This window comes from Zootoca vivipara, chromosome 15 (genome assembly GCF_963506605.1).
Source record: "Zootoca vivipara chromosome 15, rZooViv1.1, whole genome shotgun sequence".
NCBI classification, from domain to species: domain Eukaryota; kingdom Metazoa; phylum Chordata; class Lepidosauria; order Squamata; family Lacertidae; genus Zootoca; species Zootoca vivipara.
Window position 1 is genome coordinate 26,302,514 of NC_083290.1, and position 26,130 is coordinate 26,328,643.

The following is a 26,130-nucleotide window of genomic DNA, read 5'->3' on the forward strand; positions in this document are numbered from 1 at the left end:
GATTTACCACCATCCCAGAAGTGCGATCAATCTAGAAGGAAGACCAGTGGGCATCTCAGCAATCTATGGACAGGTGATTTTTGTAGGAATACAATTTGCACTTTGAATTCCTGATGGCCGCTGGAGAATTTCTACAGCCATCTTGGAAAGAAAAGTCTGGGAGCTGGCCAGCACACTAAAGTCATCAAATATACCCAGGCATGACCCAGAGGTTAATGGTGACCCACTCCCCGCTGGAGGGTGTGGGCATGAAGTCTATTGCAATTAGTCTCAGAGCCTTCTGCACGGCACTCCCAACTACCCAGAACTTTGTGTCTAGTTTATCATGGCTGCCTCATGACATGGGTGTGCAACGTGCAACATTTTTTAAATGCATGGTCCATAATTTCTATGATCGGATGATGTGGGCTTTGCAGGTGGAAGCTTATGCCACAATAAAGCTGCTTGCCTTTAAGGTGTCACCAAGCTGCAGCAATGGGCTAATGTGGCGACACCACTCAGAGCTAGAGACTTGGCTCCTACGGATACAGGACAGCAATTATAATAGCTAATAGTGGGGGAGAAGGTGTGATGGGGAAAAAAGCTCCATTGGGCACAATCAACCGCACAAGCTCCAAAATGAATTGGGAGCTGCCTATTCAGTCTGGATCACGCAGGAAAACTTCTTGGTGGTTAATAAAAATAATAAATTCAGATATACTGTACATGGTTTCTATGCACACACAAAAAGCCTCTAGCTCAGTAGACGTTAGCATTTTCAGACCAGGAATCCATCATTAGCCCAAATGTGCATTTGGAAGCCCACTTTTTTTTTTACACCATAAACAGTCGTACCTCGGTTTAAGTATGCTTCGGTTTGAGTACTTTCAGTTTAAGTACTCCGCGGACCCGCCTAGAATGGATTAATCCACTTTCCATTACTTTCAATGGGAAAGTTTGTTTCACGTTAAGCACGCTTCAGGTTAAGTACAGACTTCCGGAACCAATTGTGTACTTAAACCGAGGTACCACTGTATTTGTATGGTGGTAGGTGTTGCTGCTGCAATCCACATTAGGTGTGGCTGCAACCCACCAACTAAAGACAGATGCTCTAGGCAACTTAGCAGCACACAATATCACAAATACAACCCTTTAAAAGACAAATAAAATAAAACCGCTTATCACAAACCAACTAGCCAACAGCAGAACCCTAATGCCTTTCCCCGACAATGTTCCGTCAATTTAATGTTAGGGTTATGCACATCCATGGGCTCCTGAATCACAAGGCTTTAATACCATTAGTAATTATATTTCATGGCAATATTTATTTCTAGAGTTGTCTTTTTAAATGTGCATTACATTGTCTTCATGCAAACGTAAATATGAATATTGTCTCTGTGTGCATAAGCATATGTGCTTTCCTTCAAACCACATAATGAAGACTTTCTGGAAGATGGTAAGTTAAGATCTCATCACATGTACTGTAGAATAATACCAGCCTGTTGGTCAAATGTAATTTTGGCATTCTCCATTTTTCATGACAATTCAGTGATGAGCAGGTTGTAGTGGAATGACATGGAAGAACAAATGAGCCAAAACATTTGTTCTTGAGTCTGCCAGTCACACCTAGCTACTCATGGTTTCTTCCCTACGCCACCCATGGTTTTACTTACTTCTCCATGGACAGTTACCACAACTAGAAGAGAAGAAGAAAAAAATTAACTCTCCAAGACCAGCAATGTCTGCAGATCCTCCTTTATCGCTTGCTCTGGAATGGTTGACAGTGTTGCAATCTCAAGGCAAACCTGTCAAAATGTGAACTTGCAAAAAGCTGGACAAAGTAAATTAAGTTGTTGCAGCAGCTAACACATACATCCCTTGAATGGTGAATGGATGCAATGGTGGTTGAAACAGTAGACATCCGTTTTGCTTCCAGGCTATTAATTAACTTTGAAAATTCTCCACCTTACCAAGTTCCTCCTGGTTACCTTGATCCTGACTTATTCCAACCCAGCTTTGCAAACACATCTTAATGCACTAGCATCTGGTGCTGTTTCTATTTTAGTCTACTTGGCCCAATTGTTCACCCCTGATTCACCTTCCAAGAGTGATTCCAAAGCACTCAACCTCTTGCTCCACCACCTATCAGCTGTGTTTAGGCTCCCGCCATTCAATTTGGAGGTCCTCTACTCTTACTCAAATCCTAGGCTCTGTGATTCTATCCCTGGCCATTTATTGGCACGAGGAGCCATGCAACAGACAAATATATCCAGCCTCTGCTGTTCCACTATGTATCTGCGCAACAGATGGAGAGAACTGCAGGACTACCAGGAGGCTCAAATTGTCAAGAGAAAATTCAGGTGGAAACCCCCAAATAAATTTTCAACAGCTGCTCTACCCTCCACCCCCTGGTGGTGTTAAAAATAAGCAAGATCACCCACAAAGTTATTCAGGCCACCTCACCTTTATAATTGTGTCCATGCATCTGACTGCACGGCCCAAACAGCTTCATATTCTCTGCGTCGCTCAGCATCTTGCTAGAAAGAAAAATAATGTGTCATTGCTGAGCAAGCAGCAAGCTTGGGAGCCAGCTGACACTGTGCGATCCAAGCTGCCAGTCCTTTCTTTATTTCTGGTTTATTTTCTGCATCAAATAAAAAACAGAATTCTGTTGTTCTGGATGGGTCTCACTCAAACAAGGGGTGTACAAAAGCAGCATTCCCTCGCTTGGCACTAGCACCCAACAGGACGGCTGTGCTTCTCTCTCATAAGAAGCCTTTAAGGAGCCTGGCATTCACCAGAATGACCTTTCAGTGGCACATAATTTGGAAGCGACTGGTTCTTCATTCCTCTGGAAACTCATATTTCTAGCTGAAAATTCCCTCCCCTCTGATCCTATTTCCCAAACCCTCCCATTTCTTCAGTGAATTCAAGATGCTGAGCATTAGTGCCCCAGTGTTAAGATAGTGATCCCAGCCACTAACAAGACTCACACCTCTCTTTGCTTTCAAACATTCCCAGCCAGCTCTCCCTCTCCCCCAGGCTTTTTAATACACCATCAACTTGCTCTGCATATTCTTGCTTTCCCAAGTGAGCACTGGACAGGCACAGGTGGCTTATGGGTGCCTTTCCTAACATCCAACCAAGGCTTCACCGATGGACTCAGACTCATTACTGTACACACATACTGGGCAGTTACTGCACAGGAGGGACTGCATTCATCTCCATGCTCCAGCAATTGTGTGAGCATTGGGTGAAACTTTGTGCATGAATTATTATGTTCTAAAGATTTAATTTTCACAAGTTGGAGGAAAGGCTAGTACAAGGTACGGTTAAGAAAAGGAAATGTTTCTGAGCAACGCCAAAAACCAGCAGTTTACTGTCTCTCACCCCCCCCCCTGCCTTGTTACCCATGCCTCATTCATTCCTCCCCTCTTCCAGTTTGCTTCTCTTACCCTGTTGCTTCACTCCCATACTTTTTCAGTCTAGATGGTAAATTCCTTAGGGCAGAGAGCCTCCCCTCTCTTTTTGGTTTATGCTACCCTGCAAAGTGCACTTCCCTTAATGGTGCAGCACAGCAACAAGAATAGCAAGATTTCCAACAAAGCACTTTACCTATGACTGTGCCACAGCAGCGAATGTGGGAAGAGTATTTCCATTTCCTAGATGCATTAGATATTAAAAGCATCTACCTGCAGTTTTCAAAAGTTCTGTGCACGGCTGGAAAAGTTTTTTAAATCCCCCAAACTCCTATTTTTTCAGCCACTGGGTTGGTACCCAGTGGTACTGGGTTGGTACTCCAGCCAACAGCTGTGCATCCCAGATGTATCCCCTGTCAAAAACCACCAAAGGTTGGAAGCAAGTTACCAGGCCAGCCTATGGGAAGCACTGAATGTAGATATCCTGGAGAAGGTCACTGTCCTTGGAGGAGAGGTTGTTAGGATCGTTCTCTGAGACCCCGAGTTCTGCATTGCTGGAGCTGAGCTGATCTTTCGTTGGAGGGCAAGGAGAGTGAGAGGTTCATCTAATGACAGCAGCAGAGGAGCCACATCCTAGATAAAGACCAGCCGCCCATCACATGATCAAGTCACAGAAGAACTTCATACACTACATCTTGGAAGCCGAGATCATGGGATGGATAGAAGAACCAATCAATTGACCCAGAAGGAATATGGAGCACATGCTTGGCATGCTGAGGTTTCTGGGTTATTATGTGGCATCTATAGTTGAAAGGCTCTCAGGTGACGTAACAGCTGTTCCCAATGCTGTACTCAGCAGCCAGCCACATGCATGTGGGAAGCAGGACCCGGGTGGAACTGCACTCTCAGCTCCTGCAGTTTCCAGCAACTGTTTTTCAGACACATACAGCCTCTGAACTGTTCCGTTGAACTTACTGGAACTTACTTATGAGTAAACATGAACAGGATTGTAGCCATGTGTCACAATTTCTTCAGTGTTGGGAGCAGCAATAGTGGACAGACTTGACAGTCAAAAATGTTTGTTTCCTTTTTTTTTTTAAATATTTTTATTAATTTTCCAATTAAAACCAATTATATCACATTCAATATTTCAAATTATACACATATATATATCAATCAAACCGAATGTTATGCCAAATCATCTAAAGAATTTTTTATTTGGGTTCCCATGCTTCAAGAAATTGGGAATTCCTCGCAACTGTCCACTGCCGTCTTTTTTCTAAAGTTCAAATCGTCCTCCAAGTTCATAATAATCCAGATCTTCCCCTTACAGTCACATAGATGTTTTCCACTTTCATCCGATTGTTTCCCAGCCGCTGAGATAGATATCAAACAAAGTTTCACAGATGTTCTTTCTCCTGTGTGAGTTAATCAGTCCAGCCTCCCCATAAATCTTCTTAATGGAGCTCCTTGTTGCGTCGAAGCAGCCCGAAGCAGCGCCATCTCAAAAAGCTCAAATCACTTTCGCTTTCTCTCATAGCCATGAAGATTCACGATCATTATAGAATTTACAGCTTTTTCAGGCAGGAGACCCAAACATCAAACCATAAACTCTTGGTAAATTAATGGATCTCCTTGCCCTATAGCTGAACTTAGCTTCAGGTCGCTGCTCCAATTTAAAGTGCGTCACAACTCATAAATCCTCCGAGCGCGTCCAGAACCCCTTCCGCCCGACTAGGGGGAGGCTTTTCTCATCGGCAACTCCACATCTTTAAAAAAAAATATGCTCAGTAACAACAGTTATAAAGTTCAACTCACACAGTCTTTTGCTTCTCTTTCACTCCAAACAAGCCAGGACATCGCGTCCGGGAAGGTACGATGCAGCAATATGAAGGAAAAAAAAAATAAAAACTCACTTCCCTTATCGCTCCGTCCCCATCAATCCTTCTTCCAGATGCAGTACAATCTTTGACTCCTCTCCTTTCAGCAGCATAAATTTCTCAGCAGTAAACAGCGCTTCTTCCCCTCCTTCTGAAGTATGTCCATAGATTTAAGCCTAATTATCTTCTTTAACCATGGAAATCCCCGCCATGCAGATTAGCGTCCGGGAGTCCTGGCCCTCGTAAGTGCTCAGCCCAAGCTCCCCCCACTCCAAAAACAGTCGGAGTGGGTCAGGGGGCATCGCGGGCCAGCGGCCCCTCTCCGTAACCCCCGGAGAGGGTAGGGGGTTGCCATTTACTCCCCTAGCAACCGCCAAATTCCTTACGAAGGTCAGAGAGATGGAAAACAGGTCCGCCATTCCTGCAGGCGGAAACCGGAACCAAATGTTTGTTTCCTTGACTATTGCCAAAAATTGTCCATTGCCAGCATCTGCTCCCTGTGCCTTTATTTATTGTCACAGTTGGACAAAATAGTGGCTGCAATCCAACACAAGACTGGATTCATGCCTATGTATGTTCAGCTACATATTGGCTTGTGGCAATTGCATTTGTCTGGAACGCAAAAAGACCACAACAGCAACAGGGCCTGTCGGAGACAAAGCCAAGAAAATGCTGCATTCATTCATACTACGATTGTTGTTGGTAGTAGTAGTATTTCAATGCCAATATCATTTCAAGCCAACTGACGTCTAATCAGAGTAAACCCATTGATTTAACAGGTCTAAGAATGACTAGCGTTGCATGCAACCCTAAACCTTTCTACCTAGTATTTCATCTGTAATTATAACGTGCATGTTTTCAGCATGTAAAGGGCACTGGGAGACTGGGCTTGCCCTGCCTTTTGCCAGCTCTGCAGCCCTTCACGCATATTCCAAAACCTTTCCGAATGAAACAGAGTCGTCGTCCCCCTCCATCTGCGTCATCCTCTTAACAGACTGACACAACAGCCCTCCTTTCCTTTTGCCCTTTTCAGCGGCAAACTCTCTCCAAAAGTGGGCAGAAGATTTTTTGGGGGGGGGGGATAAGGAAGAGGCTTCAATTGACGCTACTGAGCTTGCGCCTTCTGCCCGCCGCGCAGACTCAGTAACGCCCCCTCGGGAAACCCAGAAGTGCGGGGCCCCGGGGGCGAAAAGCGAAGAGCCCCGCCCACCTGCCCGGCGTTGCCATGGCGCCGCCTTTGCGCTTCGCCGGGCCTAGTCGCCTGGCCCGGGTCTCCCGCTGCGTCTCCTTCAGCGCATCCCACCGGCTGCACAGGTGCCGGGGAGCGGGGAGGGAGGGAGCTGAGAAGCGCCCCTCTTCGGCCGCTTGCTGGGAACGAGGGGGCAGCGGGCGAGCTGAGGGCGCGCGCATGCGCGGGGGGAGGGGGCTTGCGAATGTATGTATATATGCATGTATATGGGGAGGGGGCGTACGCTTTCTCCCTTTGCACCAAGACTCGGCTTTCTTTGCGGCAAGATCGTGGCTGAAATTCCCGATGTGATGTTAAAGTTAAGGGAGATGGTGGCTCTGAGCATGTGCAGAATGCTGCTCGAAGAAGTAGTAGGGAGGCACCCCCTATGCATATCCCCTCTATATGGAACCGTTCTGTGTGTGTGCATGTGAATTTTTTTGGCTCCAGGGCTCCACCGCAGAATGGTTCGTCATACCAAAATCCAGCTCTAAGCAGGCTTTGTGAAGTTAAGGGGGATAGAAAGGATGTAGGGCTTCCAAACTCCCTTTCCTGCAGAGCAAGGTAAATGTGCTGCTTTGATGGGTCAGGTTTCACTAGGGCTGAACCCCGGCACCTGTTTGCAATACCGAAGTGTGTTATGCATCTTCCCCTCGCCGCTGAGCAGCCATTGTCTTTCCCTCTTTCCAAAGCATGATGACGACACACATTTGTGTTTCACAGTAGCCATGTAAAATTGGGGAAGTGGAGATTTGGGTTTCTGCACATGCAGTGGATATAAACTAGGGCACTGCACCCAGCTGTGGGGCTTCATAGTTATTTTTTTTGGGGGGGGGCAAAGAGGGAATGATACACCTAGACTTCACCCTTCCCTTTTTTCCTCTGTCCCTAAACCTGGAGAGGGACTGTGACTCTTCAGCTTTTCCCATCCTTACACATCTACTAAGAAATACTCAGTGTACTACTCGGTGGGGCTTACTTCTGAGTAAATATCTTTAGCTTTGGGCTGTAATCCTTACATGTGAAAATGTGGCCCAGATTATTTCTGTAGCTATTCAAACAGCTCTTTCAGTCCTTAAAAAAAAATCTCTTTGACTAATTTATTTGCTTCTTAACTGTATTTGATTGTGGCTTGTCCTTGAATCAGTCTTGAATGATTTAAAAATAATGCAATTTACAACTTTGGAAAGGAACTACTGGTCACGAAAGTTCAGCCCTCTTGTGACACTTCTTAGTCAGAAAACAAAAAGGACAAAAATCTCTTGTTTATTATCTGGAGATGGGCGTGTTTAGAATTAAGACCCCATCCAGAAATGTGTGTAAAACTCACGTTAAAACTGTAGCAGAAACAAAAGTTGCCCCACCAGGTTAGTGAGAAAGCACTTGAGTGTGCATGCGCACACGTTTTCACATGCTTAAATTGGTGAAACTGGCTTAGTAACAAGCTTTTTAATGCACTTCTCCACAGTAACTTGCTGAGTGATGAAGAAAACAAGAAACTTTTTGGGAAATGCAATAACGCCAATGGACATGGGCACAACTACAAAGGTGAAGACCAGCTAATCTGAGCACTCGTGTACAGCCATACCAGTGTGTAGTTTTAAAACTCATGGCATTAGGATGAGATTTGATCCTGGGTTTACTAACTTAAGCTCTACTAAGCTACGACTTGTTGGTACTTTATGCCTGATAAACTTGGTGTATTCCACTGGGTATATGATGCAGAAGATATTCCTGTGTGGGTGATAAATCCTTTGCAGGAACTTCTTATGGTTGAAAAACTCAGAGAGAGTTCACAGCTCAGTAGCTGAGCAACTGCTTTGCACACAGAAGTTTCCAAATTCAATCCCACGCATCTCCCAAATGGAAACTGTGGAGAGCCACTTCCAGTCAATACAGACTATAACGATCTAGATCTGGGATGTCCCACCGGTCGACCGCGATTGACAGGTCGATCCTCGGGTGCTAGCAGTCAATTGTGGCAGATCATGGGCTCATTTTCCTCCGCATGGGAAAAAGAACATCTGGCCCTGCCCCCTTGCTCTGTCCTTCATTCGTGCACACGATTGCCAAAACGGAAGACGGAGTTATCGCTGTGCGGTTTATTGTTTGCTGAGCGATCATTTGGGGAGTCCCCCTAAAAAAGTTCAACAACTTTGGTCCCCCCCCTCCCGCCAAATGGATAGATCACTGCCATTTTTTATACTGGGAATAGATCTCAGTCTCTTGGGAGTTGGACGTCTCTGATCTAGGTGAACCAATGGTCTCACTCAGCACAAAGCAACTTCCTACATCCTTGTGTTTTAAATTTGAGGAGGGGATGCTCAGCTATATAAACTGCTCCCTACCCAGCCCCCCTACCTTGATTCTGCTCACATTCTATAGCTCAGATGGGAGTGATTTGGAGGGCTGGGTGGGGGAGAGAAACCCACCCCCAGGGGACTCTTGAATCAGAGGACTACCCCATATGGGGCGGGTGTGCTCCCCCAGTAGCTTTTCATAAGCAGACCTTCAAATCACCCCAGCCACAAACTGATGTACGTCCTCCCTGTTGGTTTGCATGTGTGGGGTGGGGAGGAGTATTTGGAGGGCTGCTTCTGGGGAGCAGCAGTCCACCCACCACAGGACATCCTTTTGCCATAATGGACACCCTCCCCCCTCCTGGATGGGGTGGGCTTTTCCCCTCAACATCAGTTTTTTACCAGGAGCAGCCCTCATCATGTCTGGAGGCGGTTGGAGGATGGATGGCGGCTAACGGATTGAGGTTGAATCCTGACAAGACAGAAGTACTGTTTTCGGGGGACAGGGGGTGGGCTGGTATAGAGGACTCCCTGATCCTGAATGGGGTAACTGTGCCCCTGAAGGACCAGATGCGCAGCCTGGGAGTCATTTTGGACTCACAGCTGCCCATGGAGCGCAGGTTAATTCTTTGTCCAGGGCAGCTGTCTACCAGCTCCATCTGGTACGCAGGCTGAGACCCTACCTGCCCACAGACTGTCTTGCCAGAGTGGTGCATGCTCTAGTTATCTCCCCCTTGGAGTACTGCAATGCGCTCTACGTGGAGCTACCATTGAAGGTGACTCGGAAACTGCAATTAATCCAGAATGCGGCAGCTAGACTGGTGACTGGGAGTGACCATATAACACCGGTCCTGAAAGATCTTCATTGGCGCCCAGTACGTTTCCGAGCACAATTCAAAGTGTTGGTGCTGACCTTTAAAGCCCTAAACGGCCTCGGTCCTGTATACCTGAAGGAGCATCTCTACCCCCATCGTCCAGCCTGGACACTGAGGTCCAGCGCTGAGGGCCTTCTGGCAGTTCCCTCGCTGTGAGAAGTGAGATTACAGGGAACCAGGCAGAGGGCCTTCTCGGTAGTGGTGCCTGCCCTGTGGAACGCCCTCCCAGCAGATATCAAGGCAATAAGCAACTATTTTACTTTTAAAAAGACAACTGTTTAGGGAAATTTATTATGTTTATTGCTGTATTGTATTTAATATTTGGTTGGAAGCCCCCCAGAGTGGCTGGGAAACCCAGCCAGATGGGTGGGGTATAAATATATTATTATTATTATTATTATTATTATTATTATTATTATTATTATTATTATTATTCTGAGTGTTTGTGTGGTTTTTTTTTGCTGTTGCAAGCATTTGTTTTGAATACTCAGAAAAGTTGTGGCAACTGGGTGCTTGCAAAGACACATTTAAATGCAGAACTGATCGTTATGCTCCTGTATTGCTAGTTAAATGCAACAGAGGAGAAGTGTCTGAAATGGCTTTTCCATATAATAGTGCCTCTTTGTGGCAGAAAATCAGAGGAGTTACTTTGCAAGTGAAGATGAAGGGAGAAAGGGTTCTTTTTTTGAAAACTTCTGGCTGAAGTTGATGAGTATCTCTATGTACGTCATCATAATTGATTTGAAACTCACTGTGACTTGATATTTTTCTTCTCTTTCTGCTTCCCCACCCCAGTGGAAGTAACTGTACGTGGAGAGGTAAGTGTAAACTTTTCAAGGGTTTTGAAGTACAGTTCAGATTGTTTGGCACCAATGTGCCATTTTTTTTAGATTCTAGATAACAACCAACATGGGTTTTATCCAGTCTTTATTTTGCAACATTTTGGTGAGTCACAGCCCATATTGTGGCTTTTGGATTTCAGCCTAGAAAGAGGAAGCTGTTCTCAGTGAGTGCTAGTTGTGAGGGCAGAAAAAGGGATTTCCTTCATATCGTGGGAGTGACTCATAAGAACATACACAGATCCCTGAAGGATCAGGCCAAAGCATTCTGTTCTCACAGTGGCACCAAAATGCCCATTATGGGGAGCCTGCAAGAAGGCCCTCCGCGCAACAGCATTCTCCCTACTTACAATCCTCACCAACTAGTGTTCAGAAACATATTCCCTCTGACAGACTTAGTCATAATTTTGAATTTCCAAAATTTCCAAGGCACAAAACTGTTTGTCTTGCACATCCAAGCTTTTCTTCCTTGCTTCCAAGGCGTGGTGCGTCACCCTCTGACCTCAGAACCCACCATGGGGACTGTGCATCATGCCCAGGTGAAGTTTGAGGATTATCTCAGCACCCAGAAGGCTGCATTCATGCATACTTTACCTTGCAATGCCTGCAGTTGTTTTTTTCTTACTCAGATATGTGAAACTGGTGCTGTGATGGTTATTGTCATGGAGAGGAGAAGGCAAAGTGGTCCAGGTTATTGCCAAAGCTCATTAGCAGAACATAGAAACCTGTCTTCAGTTGAGTCAAACCATTTTCCCATCTAGCTCAGTATTGTCTACACTGACTGACAGCAGGTCTGCAGGGTTTCAGACATAGAGTTTGTCCCAGCCCTACCTAGAGATGCCCAGAATTGAACCTGGGACCTTCTGCATGCAAAGCAGATGCTTTATCACTGAGCTACCGTCCTTCTCTTGTTTTGCACACAGAAATTCCCAGGTTCAACACCCCCACATCTCCAACTGAAAGGTTTTAGGTAGCCAGTGGTGGGGAAGCCCCCTGCTTGGAACTGTGTCTACCAGAGTAGACTATGGGGCTCAGTGGGCCAATGGCCTGGATTGGTATAGAGAGTTCCTTGTTAGGGGTTCTGAAGAGTTACAAGGGGCACAAAGCTCCAAACATTCCCCAGATCATACTGTCTTTTTCTTACGAGAGCTTGTTACCTTAAAAAAATGCCGAAAAAAAAAGATTTGATGGCTTAGATCCAACTGTACTGGGAATCAGATAAAACGCCTTTTATCTGAGAGATGTCAAGTTTTACAGAGCTAAAGGGTAAAATACTGATGCTGCTGTCTTGGATAGATCTAGCCTTGACTTGTAGGAAGGAGAACTTAGTTCAAAGCAAAAGAAGAGCCATTCCTTTGAAACAATTTCCCTTCTCTTCTCTGCCCTGTACCCTTTCCTAGTTTTGATTCCAACAACAAGCTTTGTGATAACAAACTTGAACAGAGGAAACTTCTGTCCAGCACCAGAAATTCTAGAGAGGCTTCCCTGATCTATTGCTGCTGTTGAGGGTGCTGTGATGTTGCTCACACATTGTGACTACAAAGTCCTAGGTCTATAGCAAATCTCATAATGCAGAGCTCTCTGTTCACTCACCCATTGCACCAGACCAAAGTTCAGTGTACTTGGCAAGCTGTGAGCTTCAGAAATCTTAGTTTTTGGCTCTCAGCAGAGTGGCAAGGCCTTCTGTTGTTGCTGATTTTTGAACAGGGGCTATGAGAGGAGCGGTTTAGCAGCATGAGATTTCGGATACCAAGTTGTGTGCCTTTCTTTGGACTAAGACTTTGAGGTAGTCACCGATAGGCAAATATCTCTGCTGTTTATGTTATGGAAAACATAGCTATTTGCTTCTCGTCAGGCTTAAGAACATAAGAAAAGTCAACCTGGTCCAACACTCTCTGTTCTCCTTTGGCATCTGGTTCAAGCTCTGTTTGTGCTTGTCTTGTAGATTGATCCTACTACTGGGATGGTGATCAACCTCACAGATCTGAAAGACTACATGGAGGTAATAATGCCATATTTTTTTCATAGGTGAAACGTTGTGTGCAGTACTCCCCCAGCCCAGTGTATGCTGCAGGGAATACTGGGTTTCCGGGGGCAGGAGGCTGATGCAGGAGAGAAACATGACTGGGAGAGCAATGAACACAACCTGAAAGCTTTTGCATTTTCCTTCAGACAGGTAGAGGAAAAGAGGCAAGGGACACAGCAGTCCTCTTAAACTAAGGCCAGAGGGCGGGGGAGAGAGAGCAGACCAGTTGCTTGTCTTTCACGATCTGGACAAGGAGGGAATTCCTCCAGATCAATAAGTGATACACCCTATAATCCAAGCAGTGAACTATTCATCTCCCGCTTTGCTACAACCTAAGAAGAAACGGCCCGTTGAAACAGTTATGCATCATTGCAGACCTGTAATAAGAACCAACAGCATTCTTACTTACGTTTTATTTATTATTTATTTTTATTATTCCCTTTTTCCAGGGAGCTTCGGTGTCTTAGGTTTTATCCCCAGAACAACCCTCTGAGGCAGGCTAGACCAGGCATCCCCAAACTTCGGCCCTCCAGATGTTTTGGACTACAATCCCCATCATCCCTGACCACTGGTCCTGTTAGCTAGGGATCATGGGAGTTGTAGGCCAAAACATCTGGAGGGCCGCAGTTTGGGGATGCCTGGGCTAGACTGAGAGACGGATACTGGCCCAACATCATTCAGTGAGCTTCCTGGCTGAGTGGGGATTTCAACCCTGGGCCTTCCAGGTCTTAGTCTAAGACTACTGTGCTGCACTAGACATGGACATAACTGTTTAACCTCCTTTCCTCTCTATCCTTAGGAAGCTATCATGGAGCCTCTCGATCACAAGAATCTGGATAAAGATGTTCCCTACTTTGCTGAAGTCGTAAGGTAGGGGAGCTTTCTGCATCTCATTATGAGCTGGGGCTGTTGAGTTCCTCTTACACAGCTAGTCGTGTTTTGCTTTTTTATCATTGAATTGTGGGAATACTGTGGACATAATTGAATTTTGATTTCATTTGACAAAATCCTCCATGTTATTTTGGTTATCAGACATGTTCAATACTGTCTTGATCAGGGGTTGGGAATCTGTGACTCTCCAACATGTTCAGGGATGATGGCAGTTGTGGTTTAGCAGTACCTGGAGCAGTACCTAAACGGGTCAGGACCGCAATACCTCAAGGACCGTCTCTTTCCATTTGGACATACCTGGACCCTGAGATCATCTTTTGAGGCCCTTCTTTGTGTGCCCCCTCGAGAGTTCTGGAGGGTGTCAAAACAAGAATGGGCCTTCTCTGCAGTGGCTCCACATCTATGGAATGCTCTCCCCAGGGAAGTTCACCTGGCGCCTTCATTATACACCTTTAGGCACCAGGCAAAAATGTTCTTTTTTAACCAGTCCTTTGGTTGATCTGATTTACATCCTATGCCCTTTTAAAATGTGTTTTTTTTTGGGGGGGGGGGCTATTGGGTTGTTGTTTTTATTACATATTTTGTGGTTTTATATCTTGATTTTATTCTGTGAACTGCCCTGAGACCCCCAGGTATAAGGCAGTATATAAATTCAATAATAATAAATAATATTGGAAGGCCCCAGATTTCCCATATCTAGGTAAGTGATAATCTGGTCAGTTGGGTTCGTGGCGGTTTGGAGAACCATACTCAAGAGAGTGTTTATCCATGGCCCTCATCAAACTGGAGGGAGGGTTCAATTCAGGTGCCACAAAGCTCTGTCCTAATCCTGAGACTCCATAATTTTATATTATCAGTTACTTAGATTGATACGGTAGGGGGTCGGTGGGATCCTTATCTTATTTGCAGATGACACGATACTGGAATGGGATTGCTAACACATCAGAGGACAACAACAGAATAATAAAATAAAAATGGCCTTGACCAAATGGTAATTGGGCCAAAACAACTGAAATGAAATTTAGCATAGGTATAGAGGGGGGTACTTGGCTTGGCAGAAGTATTTTATTTATTTAATTTTTAATTTAAATAAATTTTAATTCATTTAATCCCCACTCAGCCATGAATCTCACTAAGTGGCCTTGGGCCTTGGGCCAGTGCCAGTCACATGTGTGAAAAGGATCATGGGATTGTAATTGGTCTCAAGCTGGACATGTGTTAGCAGTGTGATGCTCCTGTTTAAAAGGCTCATGCAATTTCAGGCTGCATTAACAGAATCGTAGTTTTCAAGTCACAAGAAGTAACAGCTCCACTAATTAGGCATAATCCGGAATATTGTGTCTAGTTCTGGGTGGTGCACCTTAAGCAGGGTATGGACAAGCTGGAAATGGTTCAGAGGAGGGCAACATAGAGGATCAGCGATATGGAAATATGCCCTACAAGGAAAAATGGAAGGAGCTAAGAAGGTTTAGCTTGGATAAGAGAAGACTGGGGACCAGAGGGATGTCACAGCCGTCTTCAGATTCCTGAAGGGGTTGTCGCATAGAGGTGGGCAAAGAGCAAAGGACTAGATCTAATGGCCGTTGCACAGGAGAGGGCAGGTTTTGACCAATCATTAGGAGAAGCTTCACACTTCTTTGAAGTCTCTCAGCCCCACTTACCTCATAGAGTGTTTGTTGTGGGGGAGGAAGGGAAAGGAGAATGTTAGCTGTTTTGAGACTCCTTCGGGTAGTGATAAAGTGGGATATCAAACCAAAACTACTCCTCCTCCTCCTCCTCTTCGTCTTCTTCATAGGAAGAGGAGGTCAACAGGGGTAATTTAATGGTACACTTTATGTAGCTGGAAGTCTTTAAGCAGAGCCTGGACATCCATCTGTTTGGGGGGGGGGCAGGGAAGGCTCACTCTGTGGATTCCTTTCACTGAGCAGGGATTCGATCAGAAGACTTCCAAGGCCCCCACCAGCTCAATGATCTTGTGACCATTTTTTTAAACACTATGTAGGCAGCTTAATGCCACTTGCCATTCTTTTGCGCATGTCCCATTGGGTGGGAAATCTGTGCATGCAATGCTTGTGGCTCTTTCCAACTCAGTACTCTTGTTAGACTTCAAACCTTCCTCAGTAGTATATACTAATGCAAGTGCCCAGATAATCTGTTTTGGATGAGTGCAAAAAACTTTCTAAGCTTATGCAACTCAAAAGTAAATCGGTGAAAATACTCAAAGAAGCACAGGTGTGGACATCAAGGGTACATCAACAAAGGATTCTTGTAGATAATTGTGCAGTGATCCACAGTAGCTTCTCCCTCTGGTGTAGGCATGTCCCGAGTGTCTGTGAAGATGACAGAAATCTAACTAGAAGGGCAGAATGGCTAACTCGCTGTTCTTTCTTGCAGCACTACAGAGAATGTTGCCGTGTACATTTGGGAAAACCTCCAGAAGCACCTTCCTAAGGGGACTCTTTATAAAGTCAAAGTGTATGAAACAGACAAGAACGTTGTTGTTTACAAGGGAGAGGGGACCATTCCGGAGAAATGAAGATGCCTTTGTCTTGATGCCTTTGATCTAGTGCTGGTGAAAGAACCCAATCAACCGGAAGATTAATGAGCTTTAACTGCTAAGTGTAGCCATGAGAATGTATCTTATTTGTTAAAGATATGCTATAACAGAAAGACAGCAAGGCTTTTGTGAAGGAAGTGAATCTTTTGTGCAGTTCTGTGCTGTTGAAATTTGTTGCTGTCTTGATGTGTCAAAGTGTCCTCTATTTTTCTAGATACAGTGGTACCTCGGGTTACAGACGCTTCAGTTTACAGACTCCGCTAACCCAGAAATAGTACCTCGGGTTAAGAACTTTGCTTCAGGATGAGAACAGAAATCGTGCAGCGGCGGTGTGGCAGCAGCGGGAGGCCCCATTAGCTAAAGTGGTACCTCAGGTTAAGAACAGTTTCAGGTTAAGAACAGACCTCCAGAACGAATTAAGTTCTTAACCCAAGGTATCACTGTAGCAAGAAAGATGTAGTTTCTCTGCCCTTTTGTATCTGTTTCCGTTTACATGGCACAAGAGAGGAGTCACACCAATTCAAAATCCTGAGTACTTACTCCATCTGGCAGCAGCTTTTCATGGTCTAAGGCAGAGAAGGTGTTTCACTGATCCCATTATTTCAGTGGTGGAGGGACCTCCAGCCCACAGGCCTCATTAGACCTGGAACAGATCCCATGTTTGGTCTGCAAGGCCATTTCCCCCAAATCAGAGGCACCCTTCCCCCATTTGATGGAATATGTGGCACCATGCGTCCGGCAGTTAAAGACTTTACTCCAAAGGAACAATTGGGGTACTTAATGTGAGCTCCCAATTGCTCCTTGACAAGTGGGGCTCGCTGACAGCTGAGTAGCACTGATAGAGATCCTCAATGGGATTGACTGCACCAGGCCGTTCCCCATTGGGAGCTCCCTAGTGCAGCTTGGGGCCTTATTGATAGCTGGAGATGCCATGGATTGAACTTGGGACCTACATAGAAAGCATGTCCTCTCTTGTTGAGTTGGCCGCGGTCTTTTCCCTTTACTCCTATCAGGGTCCCCAGTTCAGATCTCACTTCTGCCATGAATTTAGGCTATGTTCACACACCACTTATCGAATTGATGGAGACCGAGCACTTGGGTTTTCTACGTAGTCCACACACAATCTAGCTCTGTTGCATATTTTTTTTGCCCCTGAAAAACACCAATTTAGAAAACTGGTTTTATTCCAAAAATAAAAGGTCGTTGCAGATTGAGTGTGCATTACCCTGGAGTGTGTCTATTTGAAAGCATGTAGGTGGTCCCAGATATGTGTGTGTTTGGAACGGGGTAGCTACACCCACCCAATGATATCGTGGATGGGTGCCAGGGAAGAGGCAGAGGCTGGACGCGGCGCCTCCCGGCATCAGCTTGCCACCCTCGCCCACCTCCGCCATGCCACGCTGAAGCAGCACCGCACCCGGAGCCTCCGCCTGCCGTGGCACGAAGTGGCCAGCTGAGCCAGGAGGCACCGCGTCCAGCTTCCGCCTCTTCCCCGTCGGAGCTGCCCTCCAGCCACTGCCCACCTCCTCCAGCTCTGCTGGTGGCGCCATCCTCCCTAAAAAAAACTCTGGGAAACGGGGGTGCCAGAGGGAGCTTTGCACCACAGCGCCGGATTTGCTTAAGACGGCCCTGTCACTGAACACCAGTCTTCCATCTGTTAAATGTGTGATGGTAGTGGGGGAACAATGATCTTGGCAGGGGGGTTGTGATAGGGAATAGTCATCATTAGTTACTGGTTTTAATTTTAAAAAGGTAGCTGTGTTGGTCATTGAAAACAACAACAATCCAGAATTTAGCCATGCTTTAATTAAGACCAGTGATTAGTAATCGAGAGTATGTGGACTCTCTGTTTTATGGACTTAACAAGTGATTGTTGTAAATTTGTCTCCATTAGCAATTTAATTCTGTGTGTACCTCACGGTGGGGAGCAGACCCTGCAGTGCACTCTGCGCTGACGGAAATGCAACAAAGACCAATTTGTGCAATCAGACACCTGCCGGGGACTGTGTTTACTCTGATGTTATGTGTACCACCTAGAACCCGGAATAAGTTGATGCGGCGCAGCAGCGGCTGTGGTTCTGCTTGTCTGATTTTGGAGGTGTACTTTTGGACCAGGAGTGCCTATTCTGACATGCATCAGAAAACAGGCTGTGTTTTCTCAAGTGTATCTTCCAGGTTCTACACCTCCAGTGTTGACCCCGCAGTCAGTTTTCAGAAGTGTCAGCAGCGTGTGTTCAGACCTCTGAGGATGGATACTGAACTTCTTTTGGAGCTGCCACTCAAATATGGGTCAGTTTGCACACGCACCTGTTTCTTCCTTCTTCTCTTTTTTCCAGTCATGTTGCTAATGGCACTGTGCATGGCAAGACACTGGCTGTGTGTATACCATACATTTAAAGCACCTCCCCAAGAATCCTGGGAAATGCAGTTTGTTACAGATTCTGGGAACTGCAGTGCTGTGAAGGGTGAACAACAGTTCCAAAGATTCTCGGATATGCTTTTCATGTATTCACATGCAGAAATTCTGGGCTGGAAATGCCTTTGGGGCATTAAGCAAACTGAACTGTTTCCCAGATAGACTATCTCCCTGCCCCCCATAACCACTGTTCATAAGCTTCATAGCCCTATAAATGATTAATGTTCTTTTTTCCTTTGGTTCGTTCAATAAAACTTCAGCTCAGCAGCTTGGGGTGAATGTTTTGTGCTAACAACCCCGGCATTGTGAAATTGCCCATTTAACCTTATGCAGGGTGATGCATCTTAATGGAGAATGATTACCGGGTAGCAGTCGGATTATGAGCTGGCTTTATAAGGATAACACAATCGCTGTTGGGATATAAAGTTGTACGGGCTCCATCACTTGGTGATTGGAGCAGCCTCACCTGGCGGGCTTTTGCATGTGGTCTACTTGCAGAGGCAGAAGATTGTATCCAATGCGAGTCCTTCTCAAAGCAGGCCTGTTGGAGTGAAACTCGGGGTTCACCCATACTTCTGCTTGTCCCATGCTTTTTCCCCTGCTAGTCCCATGCTTTCTTGGTCTGAACAGTTTTCCATTTGCCTGACCACATTCCCTGGGAAAACCTGCTCTTTAGCACTGAAGCAGAGCAAATGTCAATCTGGTTGACGTTTGCTCCACTTTAGCGGTAAAGTTTGGGTTTCCATAGGGGGAAGTGCCAGGACAAGCAGAAGTCTAGATGAGTCCTCAGCCATGCCCATTAACCTCAATGGGTTGACTCTAAGTAGGACCAGCATTGGTTCCAACCCAGGATTCTTGCATCTCTGCACCCAGAGCTTTGCAACAGAGCCAGTCTTATATTCAGCAGCCAGCAGCCTTTACGCATGTGAACTATCCCTTGCTGGATAATGCTGTGATGGAGAATGAGGTTACACACGTCACAACGTGACTTTTGCAGATCTTTTTAACCAACAGATTAAACAAAGCTTCAATACTGCAGTAAAAGACCCTGGAGGCATCTCTTCACTGTAGACACAGAATAGTTTGCAAATGTTCTGAGAAGGGGTTTCGTCACATTAAATCAACAATGAGTGTTAATACAATATATGGGAGAATAACTCTCCTAGCCACCCCCCCTCTTTGTTCCTCGTAGATTTTTAGTCCCCCTTGTATACGATGAAATTTCTGTCGGATTCATAGACCTTGACTTTGTGCAGGCATCCATCTGGAAGGATTTTTTCAAGGTTGTTCCATATGTACACGGCTAAGTTCTCTGTTGTGCTGGAGGAAGAGCAGAGAGGTTGATATGGAAAAGGAAGAGACTTCATAATATACGCTGTTTCCCCTTTTTTAATACGTAGTCATAAATTAAGCCATGGCAGGGTTTTTAAGCATTTGAGAAATATAAGACATACCCCGGAAATAAGCCATACTTCCACGCCGCGGAAACCAACCCCCACAGGCACCTCCGCTCACAGAGTCACTCCATGCGGCCGGCACTGCAGGAGCGTGATCAGCTGTGAAGCGGCGCTCCAAGAGCTCCGCTTACCAGCTGATCGCGCTCCCGCCTTGCTGGCTGCATCCCCGCGCTCCGCCTTCTCGTCCACCGCCGTCCCTGCCGCTTCCGTGCTTGCCGCCACCGCTGGGCTCACTGCTTCTTCCTTGCCTGGCCCGGCCAAGGAGCTTGGAGTGCCCTGCAGCGGCGGGCATAGGTTTTTCTACACAAAGGTAGCACTGCCTTCAAACCTGCCTTTCTTTACCCCTGTTGCTTCTCGCCCATGACTTCAAATCAAATCGGTGTATATTCTGCTCTAATGTAGCCTTAGTCTGGATAAGGCACAGGGTGTCTCAGGGCGCACCCACTCCAGATATTTAAGCACACATTTAAAGCACATGGCTTCTTCCCCCCAGAGAATCCTGGGAACTGTTGTTTGTGAAATGTACTGGGAATTGTAGCTCTCTGTGCGTGGGAAAACTACAGCTCCCAAGATTCTTTTGGGGAAGTGGGGGAAAACGGAGCCACCATCTTCCAGGCTGCGCTCACATGACCTACACAAAAAGGCTTTTGCCAAGCATGGCGGACAAAATTTGGAATTTGGGGGAGCCGTGTGAGATCATGTCCCGAAACTGCGCGAGAGCATGGTGCCCAAAATGGTTGCCATGCTCGTGCGGGGGGGAAACGGGATGTACTGCGCACAACCTTGACAGCTACCCACCTTGGAAGCTTGGCAAAAAAATCAACATCCTGGTCTAGGTTCTTGTGGTCGAGTGGATCCATAATGGCTTCCTGTAGATAAGAGCAAATATCTGGTTGGGAACAGGGATTGTGAAGTTCTAAACTTTGCCTCTGAGGTTCATAACTCTGGAATTACCTTCATATATTCCTGAAGCTTGTAAATATTCATGAACATTCCACTGATGGAGTCAATCTGTGAGACAAGTTAAATGATAGCAATAGCAATAATGGTGATGATTTTATGCCAGGTATTTATATATCTTTTAATATTCAGAATTTCTGGTGCTGTACATACAAAGTACATAATCCCCCCCCCTAAAAATGACAATAATAATAATTTTATTTTTTAGCCCTTGGAATGTTCAGAGGACTTAGAACTGCTCTTGAATACTACTACTACAACAACAACAATTTGTATCCCACCCTACCTGGCTGATGCCAGGCTCAGAGCAGCTAACATCATACATACGGTACTATGATAATACCGTACTATTAACAACAATGGTGTGTGTGTGGGGGTGTACCAATGCTAGGAACTATCACAAGAGGTGATGATTGGATAAATGCACAGAGAAAAGATTTATCAATGGCTATTGGCTTAAAATGGAACCTCCATTTGCAGACGCAGTATATCTCTAGATATCAGGTACTAAGGACAAACAACAGGGGAAAGACATGGTCATTGTGCTCTGCTTATGTGTGACCTTTAAGGCATTGGGGTGGTCAAATGGTTGGAAACAGAAGGCCGAGCTGGATGGAACTGGTTTTGATCCTGCAAGGCAGCCTCTAGTCAAGGGATCCGATCCCACAGGACTCAGTGGTGAATTGAATCATGGCAGCAGCACATCGCAAGTGCTGCTGAGAATCTCAGACTCTTGGTAAAAGCACAAGACCTGTTTTCAAACAACAAAAGAAAAATGCTCTACCTTTCCACATATGGTCACTGTCACTGCAAAGGAGAAAGAAGAAACCGTGAGAGAGGGAGTCGTTAGCATTAATTGCAGACCCAATTCAGTACCACAAGGTGGTAGCAAAGAGTTGGGTAAAGCACATCTCTTGCTGAAACATATAATCGCCTCTGCAATAAGGGAAAATACAGGTATGAGGGTGGGGGAAGTGGTAAAACTCTCCCACTTGCATGCTTTTGTGCTGCCTCACCTCCAGAAAACATGGGAAATGAGCACGTCACAGAGAACTAGCCTGATGTGCTGCTACATTTCCGCATGCAAGGTCTCCCCTCTTCCCCAACAGAAGAGCATTCAAGTGTGCAACCCCAAAGGGGCGCAATCCTGGGGAATTTAGCCACTCAATTTTGCCAGCTGAAGCTGAGTACACACTGCTGGATTCTAAGCCTCTGGTGAGAAAAATCTCCATTCAGATTCTAGCAGGGAAAACACTGAACGAGGAATGCCTTTCCAAGCTTTATCACCCCTCCCCTTGCCCTGTTTGCCTGTAGAAGAATTTGCTCCAGTCTTTACATGGAGGCAGTATATATCATCATCATCAATGCTAGAAAGGCTCGCCGCTCTTTACCTTTGTAGTTATGCCCGTGGCTCTGATTGCATTTCCCAAAGAGCTTCCTATTCTCCTCCTCATTCAGAGATTTGCTGTAAGACAGTGGGTGAGGGTTGAGAAAAAGAAGCAGCCAACAGCAATAAGATGAAAACAGCAAGAGAGGCAATCTAACTGCAGATGGGAACAGAGAAGGAAGCCTTTTGTGCACGGAGACTGTGTCTATTGTCAGCGACTAGCAAGGATAACTCGAAATGGACCCTCAGAGGCTGTATACTTCTGAAACAGCCCTTTAAAAAACAAACAAACTGAGCCGTACCCAACCTGGCTTCTTTGCAGCTATTTGTAAGTCTTCTTTTGTTTTATTATTACATTTAAACCTCACTTTTCCTCCAAGGAGGCATTCATGCTTATCCTTCCTCCCACTTTCATCCTCACAACAATGCTGCAATGTCATTGGCTAGACTGAGAGAGACTTTATCTCTTGTGCCACCTCTACATTCCGTGATGATTCCTGACTCTGCTGAGCCCTATATAGCCCAGTTAACGTAAATCATTATGCCAAATTATTGCTGTTGCGGATGGTTGCTGAACCTATATTGCATGTGGCTGCCCTTTGCAGAGATCATGGAGGAGCAAGTTTCCAGCATCTCTCTTGACTTTTTCTTCAGACTCCAAGACCCACAAACTGGATGCAAAACACTCTCAGAATAAAAGGACAGGGCCTCTGAGCACATGCTCAGCCCAGGAATTTGCTTTCAGTTCCAGAACTGAGCACAAGGCCGTTTTACCCCGAGCGTTCTTCATCATAGCTGCATAATTTAGAAGGAAAAAGAAAGAACCTTTCTCTTGTAGCAATGCCAGCAATTTTAACAGGAGAAACAGGGTAACTTTAAAACGAAAATAGCAACAAAAATCCATAGCCGCTTGACCTTGACAATAAGGGTATTCCATCAACGCTATTTTAAATGTCTATATTAATAGAGGTAGTCCAAGAAAACAGCCAGCTAGATCAGGCCAGTGATCCATCAAGTTCAGTATCCTGTTCTCACAATGGCCAACCGGATGGCTGTTGTGAAACAACCGGGAGTTGTTTATCTCTAGCAAGTCCCTCAGAGATCTACCAGTAAATCCGGATCTACCTCGTCACCAACTCTGGAGAGAAATAGCACACCTCGTACTGTTTGCCTTTTGCGCTCTCTCTCTCTCTCTCTCTCTCTCTGTGTGTGTGTGTGTGTGTGTAATGCAACACTTCATTTATACGAGCTTTTGTTCACAAAAGCACTTTCTACAATAAATCTTTTAATCTTTCTTCCAGGTGCTGCAATACCCTTGGTATATGCATGTGTGTTTTGCAAGAGATACTCAAATGTCCCCCTCTGGAATACATCCTCTCAACCCGGGTGGGAGGCTTCCTTGTTCTGCTCTGTCTGCAATCTAAGCAGCATTAGCTACAACAATCACGTTGCCTTTCCCCCAAGTAGAAATAATTTCTTATTCATTCTTCCCCAGAACTCGAGTTACTAGCTTACATATACCAACCCCAGTTCCTGTGCCTTTAACTGTGAATATTAGTAGGTGGGGGAAATACTTTTTTTCCTGGGCCATGAGAAGCTTTGCCACTTGGCAACCTTTCCCAGAACCCTGTTTGCCAGTACTATATATACTGGGGTCCCCAAACTAAGGCCTGGGGGCCGGATGTGGCCCAATCGCCTTCTAAATCTGGCCTGCATACGGTCCAGGAATCAGCATGTTTTTACATGAGTAGAATGTGTCCTTTTATTTAAAATGCATCTCTGGGTTATTTGTGGGGCATAGGAATTCATTCATATTTTTTTTTTAAAAAAATAGTCCGGCCCCCCACAAGGTCTGAGGGACAGTGGACCAGCCCCCTGTTGAAAAAGTTTGCTGACCCCTGATATATACTGACACTCTGTAGCCCAGTGGTAGGGCATCCATTCTGCATGCAGAAAATCCCAGGTTCAGTCCCCAGCACCTCCAAGTTGGATAATAATAACAATAATACTGTAATAATGATGATGATGATGATGATGATGATGATAATAATAATAATAATAATAAATATTAATAAAAATATTACTTATTATTTATACGCTGCCCATCTGGCTGGTTTTCCCCAGCCACTCTGGGCAGCTCCCAACAGAATTGAAAGCACAATACAACATCAAACATTAAAAACTTCCCTAAACAGGGCTGCCTTCAGATGTCTTCTAAAAGTCAGATAGTTGTTTATTTCCTTGACATCATCTGATAGGCGGGTGTTCCACAGGGTGGGCGCCACTACCAAGAAGGCCCTCTAACTGGCTTAAAGCTGACTTGGACAAAAGTGTCCATTTTCCTTCTATTGACATCATTGATGAAATCCTCTTAGTTATTTCCCTTTTTACAGACATCTAGGCCCTACTCTCCAGCTTCTTCGCCATCCCATCTACTTTCTTCCTGTCTTGTTCAAGTGACAAATTGGCAGAGTCCTGTTGGGCCCTGAAGACTAGTCAGTTGGCTGTTGTACTAATTTTTGTCCACTTCATGAACAGAGTAAACAGTGGAAAGAATGAATGGCCACTGGAGACAGAAACCTATGACATACCCTCCAAGCTTTCTCCGAAGAAAATAGGGGTGTCCTATCTAATAATAATAATAATAATAATAATAATAATAATAATAATAATTTTATTCTTTATACCACACCCATCTCACTGGCGGCTTCCAACATATATAAAAGAATAACAAATAACAAAGCATTAAACATTAAAAAACTTCCCTATACAAGGCTGCCTTCAGATGTCTTCTAAAGGTTGTATAATTACTTATCTCCTTGGCTTGGGGGGTCACAAAACTCTATACCCTCCAACATTTCTCCAATGAAGATAGGAACGTCCTAAGGAAGAGTGGGACATTCCGGGATCAAATCAGAAACTGGGATGGCTTTGTAAATCCAGGACTGTCCCTGGAAAAGAGGGACACTTGGAGGGTCTGCTATGAGAGCTTCTGAATCTCCTTAGACATCCTTTCTCACCACTGTTGCAGGGTGGGGCAGGTCATACAGGGGACAGTGGGGAGAGCTAATATGCATTAAGAAACCCAACGCTTCATATTGCATAGCTGAGATAAAGATCCTGAACTTGGGAAGGAAACTGCTGCAATAACACCCATCGATCTTACCCTACAGTCCAAACCTGGTTAACATTTGCCCTTTGGCTCTAGTTGCTCTTTGAACGATATGAGTATCAGAGATGCTATCTTGGGCAACTGGTTCCTTATGCCCGGAGAATTGTAGGTACAGGAAATACTCACTAGAATCCATTGGACAGCCAGTGTTCTGAGAGGTTGCACATCTATGCTTCCTTCCAGGGATGGGGAAATCATGGGCTCTTTGGTCACCTATGAATTCAAAACATGTTTTCTCCTCCCAACCCTGCATCTTCCCTCTTCCCCCGTTGTTACCTGTTCAGCCTATGGGCAGCTGCAAATGTTTCGGTGCGAGAAAGGAAGGTCATCTTGCCTGCGGTGTTCAGCTTGCTATCTTTCGCCACACGCTCCATTGTTACAGAGGGTTGGTAGCTGAGCTGCCGTTAAAAGCGGAAAACCTTCATGCGGGGCCCAAATAAATATATCCACAAGTTGTCATGTGGTGGATGGTAGACTGGCCAATCGGATGCAAATTCTTCTTCAGACAGCGTATCTCCTGGCCTAAATTTCCTTACACAGAACAACCATAAGCATTGTTTTTTGTTTTGCATCAGTTAAGTCAGCGTATTTCCTTCCTGATTAAAGCCATAGTTTAATGGGGATTTTTTTAAAATAAATAAATAATTAGTCAAGGCTCACGTGGATTGTCTAATTTGAGTTGGAACTTTTTGGGAAAGGACATTGTTTCACAGGGTGAGTGCAGGGATATGGACATTTCTCCTA

General features: G+C 45.3%; 2 protein-coding genes across 5 annotated transcripts; one reads left to right on the forward strand and one right to left on the reverse strand.

Annotated features, from left to right (window-relative positions):
• The first annotated feature begins 6,369 nt into the window (after positions 1 to 6,369).
• PTS (6-pyruvoyltetrahydropterin synthase) lies at positions 6,370 to 17,208 on the forward strand. Of its 3 annotated transcripts, none has more exons than XM_035139673.2 (6): positions 6,426 to 6,592; positions 7,975 to 8,054; positions 10,477 to 10,499; positions 12,466 to 12,522; positions 13,346 to 13,416; positions 15,832 to 17,208. In XM_035139673.2, exons 1-6 carry the CDS (start codon positions 6,504 to 6,506, stop codon positions 15,971 to 15,973), a joined length of 462 nt encoding a protein of 153 aa, XP_034995564.1. In that variant the 5' UTR covers positions 6,426 to 6,503; the 3' UTR covers positions 15,974 to 17,208. The 3 variants fall into 3 exon arrangements, with proteins under 3 accessions (XP_060124543.1, XP_034995564.1, XP_034995563.2); XM_035139672.2 differs by lacking the exon at positions 6,426 to 6,592 and adding an exon at positions 6,683 to 7,070; XM_060268560.1 differs by lacking the exons at positions 12,466 to 12,522; positions 13,346 to 13,416; positions 15,832 to 17,208 and adding an exon at positions 10,979 to 12,306 and having other exon boundaries at positions 6,370 to 6,592.
• Positions 17,209 to 19,395: 2,187 nt separating this feature from the next.
• LOC118097357 (6-pyruvoyl tetrahydrobiopterin synthase) lies at positions 19,396 to 25,806 on the reverse strand. Of its 2 annotated transcripts, none has more exons than XM_035140130.2 (6): positions 25,663 to 25,806; positions 22,219 to 22,292; positions 21,612 to 21,634; positions 20,822 to 20,878; positions 20,666 to 20,736; positions 19,396 to 19,730 (listed from the first exon to the last, which is right to left on the reverse strand). In XM_035140130.2, exons 1-6 carry the CDS (start codon positions 25,758 to 25,760, stop codon positions 19,607 to 19,609), a joined length of 447 nt encoding a protein of 148 aa, XP_034996021.1. In that variant the 5' UTR covers positions 25,761 to 25,806; the 3' UTR covers positions 19,396 to 19,606. The 2 variants fall into 2 exon arrangements, with proteins under 2 accessions (XP_034996021.1, XP_034996022.1); XM_035140131.1 differs by lacking the exon at positions 25,663 to 25,806 and adding an exon at positions 25,513 to 25,623.
• Positions 25,807 to 26,130: the final 324 nt, after the last annotated feature.

Bases quoted from the DNA above. Each gene is read 5' to 3' on its own strand.
- PTS (XM_035139672.2), top strand. From the start codon at position 6,895: ATGCATATCCCCTCTATATGGAACCGTTCTGTGTGTGTGCATGTGAAT. The intron at 8,055-10,476 runs GTGAAGACCAGC...TCCCCACCCCAG, and splicing joins ACATGGGCACAACTACAAAG to TGGAAGTAACTGTACGTGGA. The intron at 12,523-13,345 runs GTAATAATGCCA...CTCTATCCTTAG, and splicing joins ATCTGAAAGACTACATGGAG to GAAGCTATCATGGAGCCTCT.
- LOC118097357 (XM_035140130.2), bottom strand. From the start codon at position 25,760: ATGGAGCGTGTGGCGAAAGATAGCAAGCTGAACACCGCAGGCAAGATG. The intron at 22,293-25,662 runs GTAACAACGGGG...ACTGTCTTACAG, and splicing joins GCTGCCCATAGGCTGAACAG to CAAATCTCTGAATGAGGAGG. The intron at 21,635-22,218 runs GTAAAGAGCGGC...TCTCCTTTGCAG, and splicing joins CCACGGGCATAACTACAAAG to TGACAGTGACCATATGTGGA.